Here is a 12,785-nt window from a genome sequence, read left to right as displayed (position 1 = left end):
CACCTGCCCCTTTAGTGGTCTCTGCACGGCCCTGTTCATTTATATTAAAATTTAAAAAATTATTGAAAAAATATTTCAATTCTTTTTTAAAGAAGAACATAAACATTTTATTACCTAAAATACAACAACATAGCATTTCTTTAGCGACCGCTTGATTAGCCGTGACAAAGGATGAATCTGTAGTTAAAAAAATACTTCTAACATTTTAGGATGATGGCGGCATCGTCCCGTAATCAGTGGGTTGCCGGTTCGAATCCTCACTTTGCCTGTCTCTGTTGTGTCCGTGGGAAAACACTTCACCCGCATGCTGGTGAGGCCACCAGTAGGTGGCACTGGAGCATGACATCGATACGGTGTAGAGTTTATCTGTTGATTATTTTTCTTGGATTAACGGATTATTAATTGGATGCAAATGGTTCTTAATGGGAGATTTTTACTCTTCTTCTTCTTCTTCTTCTTCTTCTTCTTCTTCTTCTTCTTCTTCTTCTTCTTCCTCTTCTTCTTCTTCTTCTATAATTTAACCAGGTGAAGCTAAACCTGACACTTGAGAATTTCTGGGCAGAACATTATGAACATTATGACATTAAACCCAAAGAAGATTTTTCTTCTTAAATGCAAATATGATTAATTTTTGTACAGTTTTGGCTTTAATTACTGCTCCGATTATGTTGTTTGTTCAGTAAATTGCCATTTTGTTGAGTCTGTATACTCCATTTGATAATTATTGATTATTTGAGTAATCAATTCATCACAATTAATATGATTAATTGATTCAGCTCTACTATTGATACTCTGTAGGCTTTCTGCAACTGAAAAACAAATGTCAGGTAAATCCTACTGGATCATCTGACCTTTCTTTACGGAAAATCAGCTCCACTAAAATTTATGGCAGGTTCAAAAGTTTAAAGCTGGTAGAGGTTGATTAAAATATATCTATATATTGTTTCTCATTTAAGTTAAGGAGAATGAACGCATTATAAGTATGTTTTAAAAGACCAGGTGTGTTCACTCTGTGGAGTTACATGTTCAACTGTAAATAACACACATAAAAAAAATTAGATTTTGGATCTTTATTTAATACATTTGCATGTTTTCTAAACAGTGATTAGCAAGCCGATTTCCAGATCATGAATATAAAATTAGCAATTTTGCATAAATACATAAATAAATATTAAAAATCAACTCACAAATATTAAGCCAACCATATTTACACAATAATGCTTTTTGAACGGCACAATGGCGCCACCTTGTGTAGAAATTTGACAAAGTCAATACATTAGGCAGTATACTTTCTGTACTTGGTACATACAGTAAAATACTCCGTTGAACACGCACACGTCCATCCAGCAGACTGTGGCTGTGCTGTCAGCGATGATGAGCGCCCCCTTCAGGCCGGGTTCAGCTCTGCCGCTGGATGCTGAAGGTTCTGTAGCGGGAGGCGGACTCCTGGCACATGGCCACGGGCCGGCTGTTGTCGGTGGCGGTGCTGATGTACCAGTTGGGGAAGTTAGCGGACATCAGAGTGCTGACGTTCAGCCCCGTGTCCCGTTTGTAGAACAGGAAGCGCCTCAGGTCGCTTTCTGCGCTGATCTCAGAGAGGCTCGTTTTGTCCTCCACTTCCTGGAAAGAAACAACAAAGAAGATCAGTCAGAAAGTTTTTCACTGGACCTTTCAGATGATTTAATGTCTGCAGATCGCTGTCGGTGGGATTAGTGGGATTAGTTTACCTCCAGATGCAGCGTTGGTTTGTCGCCGTCCTTGTGGCAGGACAGGTAGAAGTCAGTGTCTCTGATGCCCAGAACCACAGGCTGGCCCAGCCCGGTGTCGGGAGTCAGGTGAATGTAAGTCGCCATGTTCAGGTAAACTGAGGAAAAAATCAATAAATATGTTCATAAATGAAGAAAAGTAATCCTCACTGCAAAAATACAAAATATTAAAAATGTATTTTCTGGTCTAGCTTCTAGTGCAAGTATTTTAGTACACTTGGAATAAAACAAAACCAACTTACAAGTAATGTTCAATCAAGAATTAGAAGATTGTTTTAAGTGAGTAATTCCATAATATTGTTTTTAAAAAGTAGCAGATTAATTTGATGAAGTATCAATCTGTAAAAAGATTTCCAATATTTCCAATATTCCAATATTTGAAGAAATACTCATCAAAACCAATCTGCCAATGAAGCTGATACTTTTCATCAATATTAAGGAATTATTCATTTAAAACAAGCTCCTATATGATGCTGAGAAGTTACTTTTATTTTATTTTTGACTGATCTCCAGTGTGCTGGGATAACTACACTTGAAACTACATCAAAAATACTTGGTAAGATTTTGGGTTTTGCAGTGCTCTCCATATTTTCTAAAAGCTTCCTTGAAATTACATGTCTAAGTAACACAAACTACCAATTTAGCTGCATCTTAACTCCTTTTTCCTTCAGTTTAAGCTTAAAATTAAAAACTGAGGTTGTGCAAAGTCTAAATATCTGATCTGACAGGAAGAGGGAAATTTGCAGAATTGAAATGCGGTTTTACCTTTGCGGCTGTCGCTGCCTCCCTGCAGCATCACTGCCAGAAGCTCCATGTTGTTCCGGACCAGAACCAGGCTTCTTTTCTGCCCGTCCGTCACAGAGCAGGGATGCTCTTCCCTCCTGGTGAACTGACCCGGTCGAGCTGACGTCCTCTCAGAGATGAATCTCTCTAAATGAAGAAGTGCACACCTGGTCAGTTTGCTGTTTTATTTATTAAAGATGGACCAATTCCTTATTGCACTTTCTGAATCATTTGAAAGAAGGTTTGCTGCAGTTTTTATTTTTTTCATGTTTGACCAACGTAGTCACCTTATTGTTTGAGTTAGTTTCAGTTTCTTTATTATTTATTTCACGTTGGCTGTTCTGGCCGAACAAATTAAAGTCGTATTTACATGTTTGGCCAAGATGGTGGAGCTGCTAATTGTATTTAAATGTGCTGCACTGGTGCAGTTTTTTCAATCGATAAATTAAAAAACAAAATCAATTTTATAGAGAATTGCAATTTCTTGTCCTGGAAATTCTGAATCAATTCAAAATGCTCAAAAGTCAATTATAGTCTGCTTAATTTTGAATATTTAGAATTTTTTTTATTTAAGAAAAAGGTAGGTAGCTAAGCTAACATAGCATTGGTAATTTAAGTTACAGAATTTTATGCACAAACCTATTTTTGTTTATTTTGTTTAAAATGTGACATCATATTGTATCAAATCAGTAAGAAAATGTTTATTTAAAACATTTGGCCTAAAATGAATGTTCCATTTGTTTACACTATCTTTTCTCTTTTCAGTCAAATAATTTAAACAATCTCTGGACTGTTTGAGTAGAAAAATCATAGTTCATCACTGCTTTTCTGCATCGGATCGGTATCAGCCCAGGTATCGGTACTGGGTCGGTGCATCCATAGTATCTAACAAAGCGTAAACGCTGTAATCATTTGAAAACTGCAGCTTTGTTGAACTTTAGAGGGACTTAAAGTAGAATCTGAGCTTACCTTCCACCACGCTCTCCAGCATGATGCTGAGCAGGCTTTCGTCGCTGAAGCCGGGGCTCAGGATCGACTCTGCCATGCCGGACTTCAGCCTCTCCATGGCGATGATCAGGTTGGCGACGCACCTCATGGATGGGGGCTGATGGGAAATCTCCAAATCTACTCCTTTGGGCATCTTATTGGCCCACATCTGGCTGATGCTGCAGTTCTTCTTGGACTCCATCTGGATTGTGATTTAAAAACCAAAGTTCTGTGGGGAGAAAAAAGACCAAAAATGAAATGTTGGTTAAATTCAAGCTTGTAGAAACCAGCAGAAGCTACATCAGTACCCTAACTTAGTTTTCTAGGAATATTTGCAGCTGAAGTTCCAACAAGTAAAGGCCAGTTTACCTGAAGAAGGCGAGTGAAGAGAAGCTGTGCTGCTGGGTTTGCTTTGTTATCAGTGGTGCTGATGTTCTGCCTGCCTGAGCTGACCCGCTGGCCTTTTATAGGGAAGTGGGACGGCTCACTGGTGATGCAACCTTGTACTTACTAAAGCTGATTGCAAAATTGAGTGCAAAATACTTAAGAGCAACATTAAGACCTGCTCTGACACGTAGGGCTCGTCACGCCACGCCACGGCATGCGAAGCTTCAGGGCTGGTTTCTGTTTTATAGCTTAGAGTAAATAATACCTCGCTCTTTGACTTCATGGGCTTCCGCTGTTTTATAGCTGGCTGGCAAAGCAGCAGGAGCACAAACTGCTGCTGCTTAATCTTGTCAAAGTTTAACCAATAAGTATCAGAAGTGAATCTAAAACAATAAATAATTTCCCATTTTTAGAACAAATTTTAGCAGCAGCTCCAAAAGAAGTTTCACATAAATGTACAACCCGATACATAAAAATTTAAATTTCTGTATGTTATATAGATAGGTAGATAGATAGATGGACCACACCACAGTTTATTCTATAATGTGTGTAAAAATGCACACATAATTTAAAAATACATATACATTTTATTTATACTACATAATGATAACAACTCCAGAATCATCTTGGAATTATGATCTTGTATCTCACTCCAATGGCTGAATAACCTTAAAATAACCTTAAATCCATAGCCGGCAGCATCCATTATTAGTTTGGTAAACAGAACGCTGCTGTGTGACGCCAACGCTCTTCTGGAACCATGATGCGCTTTGCTGGCGTTACCATTAACCATATATTTGTGCTATTTGACTTTTCAAACATAAATTCAATTAGTGGAGTGTGTAACGGGATGCTAAACGTATTACCAGAGACATGAATATGTATATTACACAGATTTTAAAGAGACTTCCAGCTGAACATATCAAAATAAAAGCACTAACTGTTCTGTTCATTCAGAAGTTTAGCATTTGTTTACTTACTAAACCGTGAGAACGAAGGTAAAATGTTTCCCAATACTCTTACAGAAATCCAGCTCAGAGTGAGAAGAAAACCCTCCAAAGAAAGTGTTGTGATACAAAATGAAGTTGTAAACATGAAGACAGGAATGAACAAAGTCAATACAGAGAAAAAAACACTTTCTTTGATTCAACTTTATGAAAAATATCAGCGATAAATCCTGATTTTTTTCATAAAGTCCTGCTTATATTTCTAGTCAGGTAAATATTACATTTGATTTATTTTCAAAATAATATAAATCACCTTTTAGTATTTTTTTTAAATGTTAAATGATGAAAAAGATAACTCTCCTAAATATTATAAGATTGAAACATAATTACTAAATGTTTATGGCACAGCCGTGGATTCCTAACCAACAGCTGGAGTTGACCTAGAGCTCCTGGAGTTCATGAAAAAATGTTTAATTTAATGAAATCGTTTGAGACTTGACCTGAACTTGGATGACAGACTTAGGGACTTGGATTAGACTTGGATAACTGACGTGTAACAAGTAGGTTTAGATCTTTTTCCCCCCTTTGTAGATAAAATGTCCATTTGAGACCTTAATTATTTAACCACCATATCAAAAAATATTCAGGAAATGGACCTGCAAATGACTAAGATCTTAATTACATGTATTCATGTAATAAAAGTGCTGATTATGAAGCAACTCTGTCTGGCCAGCATGTTTTTACTGGAGGATTCAGCTGCAGCTTCAAGCGTTTGGGGGAAATTTTCCTGAAAGCTCATCACGCCAGCTTTTTTTGTCTTTTTCTCCGTTTCCAGGAGCTGTTGAGTGACTCCAGGAATTCATCTCTGAGCCACTCCTGAGTTTTTATGTACTCTGAACCTTCCTGTCAGTCTGACGGACCGAGCTTCCGCAGTTTCGAGGAGGAGTTCTTTAGAAGATTCACCAACAGAGATTCTGCTGCAGTCATTTGGTTGCAGACTGTTTATTATTGCTCCACTGAGAACCATAAAAGATGTTTTATCTCACCAAGTCACTTCCTGTTTTCTACCCTGACACTCGGGTATCTGTCAACATACCAATGAACGTCACTGAGTTTGGTATTTATTTAGTTCTGTTAAAGTCATTTTCTCTCATTTCATCAGAGTAACATTGTTCTTTCCCTTCTGTCCAAACTGAAAACCTGATCCCAGTTTGTAAGTTTCTGGAAAACCTTAGTTTTTTCGTTGTTCATTGTGGTAAATGAACAATCAGTACGTGCAGCAGCAGCGTCAGCGACAATGAAGAGCTTAGTTTTACCACGCGGCCCAGAAACGGCAGCTCGTGAAGTCCAAAAAGACTTGGATGGGATCGATTCTGGTCTGTATTCACATCCCAGGCGAACAACACCAGAATTCATTTTGAAACGAGACCAAATCAAAACGTGGGTCTCGGTCCGCATCAGAGCTGGTTTGACTGTTTTCACACTTGCACAAAAAATCTGGACCAGCGAGGGAAATGAACAACTAAATGTATTATTATTATTATTATTATTATTATTAAATTCCTGGGCAGAGTGTCGGTTTGCTGCGTCTCCAAACGTTAAACATTTCTGCTAAAATCTTCTTGTCCCCTTTGCTCTAAGTTTTCAGATTGGTTCTGCTGGTCCAGTTTGGCGTTTCATGTGAAGCTTCATGGGTTTTTGGCAGAGCTCAGGTCTGTTTACTGCCTTGATTTCCTCTCTTCTTATTTGAAAAGTTTCTCAACTCCAGACTTGGGACTGTAGAAAAACTTGTAAAAGTTATGATATATGCCCTTCACGTTTGTTCATAATGTGACTGAACACCATGTTGTCAGATGACTTCTGAAGAAGAAAGAAAATAAAGTGAAAACTTTCCTCTATCGAACTTTTTGCCTCAGGAAAAGTTCATCAAGTGCAATTCCAAATTTTCTCCTGTTTCATTTTCTAACCTACGTCTTTGAGTGGCTCTGTGTGACTTTGTGGTTCTGTTCACTTGAAAAACAAAATTTCCAGCAGTTTTCCTGACCCAGCTCGTTGTAGTTGCTTAACATCGGCTGCCTCTGTATTTCCTCATCTGACAGGAACTGCGTCACTTCACAGGTTGAACAGCCGCTGGCTCCGATCCAGCAGGATTCCCACTGCAGAGCTGCACGAACCGTCACCCTGATGGGTTTGGCTCTCATGTAGACAACAAAATAAACATTTAAATAAACAACAACACAATAACTGAGCTAGTAATTTGCATTTTTATATTCCAGAATGTGTATGTGAGAGAAGAAAACTGCAAACAAAATCATTTATTTTCCTTTTCGTGAAGTGAGTTCATAAAAATGAACAACAACTAATGTGAGGGTCATAAATACTGGCAGGAAAAACAGCAACTACACCTGCCAATCATAGTCAGTTAAATGCTACGTAGCCATAAAATACAAGCTACTGCATCATTATCAAACATTAACACGAGTAAATTATTAAACTTTTACAAAGGAGAAGAATCTCAGTTTGGGCCGAAGACAGTTCAGTTTTATGACTTTATGACTGTTGCGTCAGTATTTCCTGTCACTGGTGAAATATTTGAGCTGTGCGGCTTCGGAGCTGATCTCCACCTCTGGGTTTCAGCTCTGTGACAACAGGACGGCTGTAAATGGATCCGCTTTTACTTCTCTGTGCTCTTACTCACTGTTTTTGTCTGGTTTTGTAAGAATGTGTTAAACTGCTAAACATGCTGATAAAGATGATCTAAAAACTGTTTTTCATATAAATATCCATTCAGTATTTATAGGTGCAACAGATGAAAAATAATTATTAAGATCAGTTATTGAGAAAATAAAATTATAAAACGGTTCACTGTGGAGATATTCACTGATTTAAAAACATCCATAAAGCACAGCAGAGAAATCTGGATTGTTTTTGCCATAAATGAAGGTTTGGTAAAATAACCTAAAGCTTAAACCTTTGTGGTTGTTTCTGTGGTTCTGGTTGTGTGTTTGAAATAAATAATACATTTAATTTAATTGTATGTTTTGTCTATATTCACTTTTTACATTTTGGATATTCATGCTATGTTATTCAAATTTCTTTATTTTTTCTGTTTGCTTTCTTTTTATTTTCTTTTTTCTCTTCTAATCTCCCCTTTTTCCTTTTCTCCTTCATTTTTTCCCGTACTCCTCCTTTCTTCTTCTTGATACTTTTTATTTTCCATGAATTCAAGCTGCCAAGTGAACATTATTGTAACTTTTTGTTGGTTCCATAAAAAGTTCTCCATGTTTCATATCTGATAAAGACGTTGTATCCAAACAGAGTTTCAGGATATAAACATTGTCATCAGAGGAGAGAGGAGTTTCCTGGAAAACGTAGCAGTAAGTGAGTCAGACAAATGATCAAACAAATGATAAATGTGTTTCAGGTGACGCATGGAGAGTCGAAATGCTTTTAGTGACAAACCTGCAGGCGGGGGACTGAGTCCACGGAGCTCTGAGGGTCAGCGGGGGTCAAACTGAATCACTGCGCTCATTTTATAAACCCAACACAGATACAAGCTACAGAACCAGCAGCGCCGCAGCGACCGATGCTTCAAACGAAACACTGAAGGCACCAACAGGACATGACATCATTATCAGGCTGACATTTTTCTGTTAGATTCAGAATTTCTGAATCTGAGGTTTCCATGAGGCCTGTCGCAACAAATCAGTTAAATGCATGAATTATTTATTATGACCATAAAGCCTTCAGTTTGATGCTTTGGTCTCAACTGGCCATTTTTTAAGGACAGTTTTGTTTGCAGACTTCAAAATTCATTTTCTTTGTTGTTTTTGTTTTCATTTATTTATTTTGAATATTTAAAATGTCGTCCAGTTCCAGTCTTAAACGTTCATTAGAATTTAAAGTTTATTGATCTTTGAGAATGTGTTTTTTATTATTAGGACATTATAATTCTTGTAAATTGTCTCAAAACAACAATATTATCATCTAACACAATAACGTCTGGGACAATTTATCATCCAGTAAAACGTGTTATTGTGTCAGACAGACCCATAATAAAAAGCAACAGACATAAATCCTCTAAACAGGATTTAGAGGATTTGTCTATCCTCTAAATAGACAAATATAAATATATATAAATATGATAAATATATATAATATATTTATCATATATTGTGATAAATCAATATATTTAACATTCACTTTTTGACTTGAATTACTGAGATGAAATGAGTGTCACCAGCAATAAAACACACCGAGTAATTATCTAATCATTTTATGCAGTTTCAGTTAAAAACTTTAAAATTCAAAAATAACTGCCGTCATGAGTCAAACTCAAGGTTCGAGGGCCAAATCTGGCCCGCTGCAGCTTTTTCTGTGGCCCTCTGGACTCCAAATTATATCAATAATTTGGAGTTTTTAACAAAACTGCAAAACAAAATCAACAGATCTCCACTTTTTCTGATTTTATTGAAAATATTTCTTGAAATTAGTCTAATAAGTCGGGTTTAAATAACTGCTGCCTCAGCCTGATGTCAGGTTTTACTCCGTGATTCATATGGTGATGAATAAAAAGTCACATTTAACATCATATGTTTTACTCAAATAGACATTTCTTACAAATATTAATAAATTAGCGCCACAAAATCTATGATTTTGATTACAAAAACCACAAAAACAATCAGGAAATCCTGGAGGGACAAGTATTTATTAATATGTTAACAGTTTAATGGGTTTTATCAATGCATCCTGGCAGAACCGGCCCTTTAAGAACAGTCAGATTTTTTATATGGCCCAAAATGAAACACGCCTGCCGTAGAACATAAACTGTTTAAGACTTTAATCTTATATAAAATGAACCAGACAAACGTTCAGTCTGACGTCTGACTGGGTCACGTTAAGGAAGAAAACCTGGAAAATCTGGACGGTCAACATCAAATCAAACAAAAGAAGGGGAATCTTTTGATTTGTCTCAAGCCAACATAATGTGATGATGTGTCTGTGGCAGGTTTAATCACCCAGGCGTGGTGCAACCACCTGCTGCTGTTGATCCTGCATGAATCACACATTTAATTGCTGCTGAAATGTAACAGATCCTGATGGCACTGGGAAATTTGTTTCTACGCAGCAGTTTCGCACTTTCACATCTTCCTGAAAGTTCAGGACAAATAAGGAAGCAAGAATTCACAGAGGTGATGCAAAGCAGCTGCTGGAGATGTCAAATCCGTCTCATATGGCAAAGTGCAGAGTGTGAGCAACAACGAGGGATTTTTTTCAGCTTTTCACACATCTTCAAACTCCTGCGCCTACAGACACTAAATAAAGAAACAACTTTGACTAATAAGTCTGTGTACAGTGGAATATACCATGGTAATAAATACTATAATAAACAATAAGTCGGAAATTCTTCGGTTGAGTTTTGACCTCCTGCTGTTACTCATGTAGTTACTTCAACGCAGCGTACTGCTGTGTCTCTGCGTCACTAAATGAGTAATAATGACCAAAAACAGAAGTTGAATAAGAAAAAGGAAAAAAACAACAATTGGCCAAAAACATCAAAGATAAACTATGAGTAAAAAGTTGGATGATGAAAGAATCTGAATTTTATACCACAAGAACAATATGGGTCAATATGACTTGTTATGTTTGCTTTTCTCCTTTCTTCTTTATTCATAATTAGCTTTAATTTCTGTTTCTACGTTTGACCAGCCTTTCTTAATATTTGTGTATATTTTAGGTTCATTTTGAGAGCTCTCCCTCAGCCTGCCTTCTGCTCCCCTCACAGCTGCACCTTGTTATGCCACCAATCTGATCTTTTCATGACAGCCTGAGCAGCACAGATCAGATTTTTACAAATGCGACCCGATTCTCTTGGATGTGGTTCTAAATCCGATTCATATCTGATCTTTTTAAACATGACGTGTCTGTACGGCCAGGTCGCATCCATCCGACCTGAACGTCACTATTCTGCGTCCTGATACGTGAAAACAGGAAGAAACCCAACAACCATGGCGGACGGTAATCCAGATTGGTTTGTTAATGTGCTGGTTTTAAAATCGTAAGATACGCTCCACCGTTAGCATCCGTGATTACGTCCACAAACACTGAGGCGCTCGCTACATGTGACGTTACAGCGCCCTCTACTGCACATGTGGGATACTTTGTTCACATTAGGAGATCATACAAGTCGCACATGTTTGGAAATGTGAACAACCACAGAAAAAAGCATGGAGGCCTGCAGAGTGAACGCAGCTGAAGTAAATGATACATGAACATAAAGACAGGTTGAGCTCCAGAGCAGCAGAGCGTTTGAGGTCACCACGCACCTCCACTGGCAGCTGTCCTTGTTTTTTTGCATCCTGACATTTTAAAATGTCAGTGGAGTTTAAAAGATGGAAAAAGACTCGAAGGAAAAGAGTAAAACTCTGGAAACAGACGCAGCTAAATGTGTAAAATTTGGCAACATTTTCACAAACACTAGCTTGTAACGTCAGATGAGGATGAAGAAACAGGAACAGCAAATTCAATTGTGGGCCGTTGCATCATTTAATATTTTTATGATGCTACATAACCGTCAGAAGAAAGATGCCACAGGTCCAGAGGAAGGGTTACTCACTGACTGAACATTATTAGAATCAATATAATGATTTTGGTGCAGAGCTGCTTTTAATGAAACGTCCCCTGAACGATGATTACAACTGAACTGAAATGAACCACTCATCTCCTCTGGTTCTGGTTCTGCTCTGCACCCAGAACCAGAACCAAACATGGAGAAACAACATTCAGCTTATATGCACCTCAAGTCTGGAACAAAAACTGCAGATCAGCCGAAACACTGAGTTCCTTTAGATCCCAAACCGCCCTGGTTGGAGCTGCGTTTGAAACATGAAACATGAAACAACATGTTTGATGTAACAATGACTTTGATCTTGACTCTTGACAAAATGTAACTTGTTTGTTAATAGTTTTATAATATGATCTTTTTATGGTGTAAATCACTTTGAACTGCCTTGTTGCTGAAATGTGCTATAAATAAACTTGATTGATTGATTGATTGATTGATTGATTGATTGATTGATTGATTGAAATACTAAATTTTACCAAGTATTTTGGTCGAGTTTCTCAAATATCTTAGTACACTTGAAATAAAATAAAACTAAGTGACTTTTCAGTAAAATACAGCCGTTTGTTTTCAGTCAATAATTCCTCATTATGGATTGAAAATTATTAATTCCATTGGCAGATTATTACACTTCTAACAAGGCATTTTTACAGTTTACTGAGAGAAATAACCTGCCTGGTAATTTTTCAACAATATTAAGGAATTATTGATTTCTTGCTGAAAAGTTACTTGAAAGTCAGTTTTGTCTAATATTTGGTAAGATTTAATGTTTTTGCAATGCAGGCAGTAATCCTGTGATAAAGTCGCAGAGACCACCCAGCTCAGGTGTAAGTTTATGTTTCTTTAAAGCTACATTTAAAGAATATAACAGCCAACTGCCATGGTGAGGTTGCATTGCTGTCCGGATTTGGCTGAAATCTGGGTTTGTAATCCGAGCCGCACTTGGAGGGTGTTGGTTCCTGTGAGAGAAGTTTGTTACAACAGCAAACATGTAACAACACATGTCCAAACTAACAGCAGTCATGATAACTGTTGGTTTCTGTCCTGGCATCAGAAAGGCTGTTTCATCACATCCTGTTTACACACCTTCCTTTGCTGCGCTCTGTGTTTGTTTTGCGTCTGCAGTCGAACTGGTGGAGTTGCTTTCTCAGAAAAAATTCCCAGTGATGACACATGTAGCGCCTCACCTCTGGGAGTTTTCTGGGTTCGTATTTCACCCACTTCCTACAGCAGCTGCATCTCATTTCCTCTAGGCGAGGTGTGGTCTGGAGGCTGCTTCATCACATGTTGCAG

At 37.6% G+C, this 12,785-nt stretch overlaps 1 protein-coding gene across 1 annotated transcript; it reads right to left on the bottom strand.

The window, feature by feature from the left end:
- Window positions 1–1,059: 1,059 nt before the first annotated feature.
- On the bottom strand, window positions 1,060–4,412 carry LOC106940496 (interleukin-1 beta-like). Its single transcript, XM_015023254.1, has 5 exons — window positions 3,906–4,412; window positions 3,519–3,765; window positions 2,532–2,696; window positions 1,728–1,864; window positions 1,060–1,620 (listed from the first exon to the last, which is right to left on the bottom strand). The coding sequence occupies exons 2-5, from the start codon at window positions 3,736–3,738 to the stop codon at window positions 1,399–1,401; spliced, it is 744 nt and encodes a 247-aa protein (XP_014878740.1). The 5' UTR covers window positions 3,739–3,765; window positions 3,906–4,412; the 3' UTR covers window positions 1,060–1,398.
- Window positions 4,413–12,785: the final 8,373 nt, after the last annotated feature.

This window comes from Poecilia latipinna, unplaced genomic scaffold (assembly GCF_001443285.1).
Source record: "Poecilia latipinna isolate Pla-1442-1.1 unplaced genomic scaffold, P_latipinna-1.0 Scaffold3251, whole genome shotgun sequence".
Taxonomy (NCBI): Eukaryota; Metazoa; Chordata; class Actinopteri; order Cyprinodontiformes; family Poeciliidae; genus Poecilia; species Poecilia latipinna.
The sequence above is the reverse complement of the archived record's forward strand: the minus strand, read 5'-3'. Positions and strand labels throughout refer to the sequence as shown.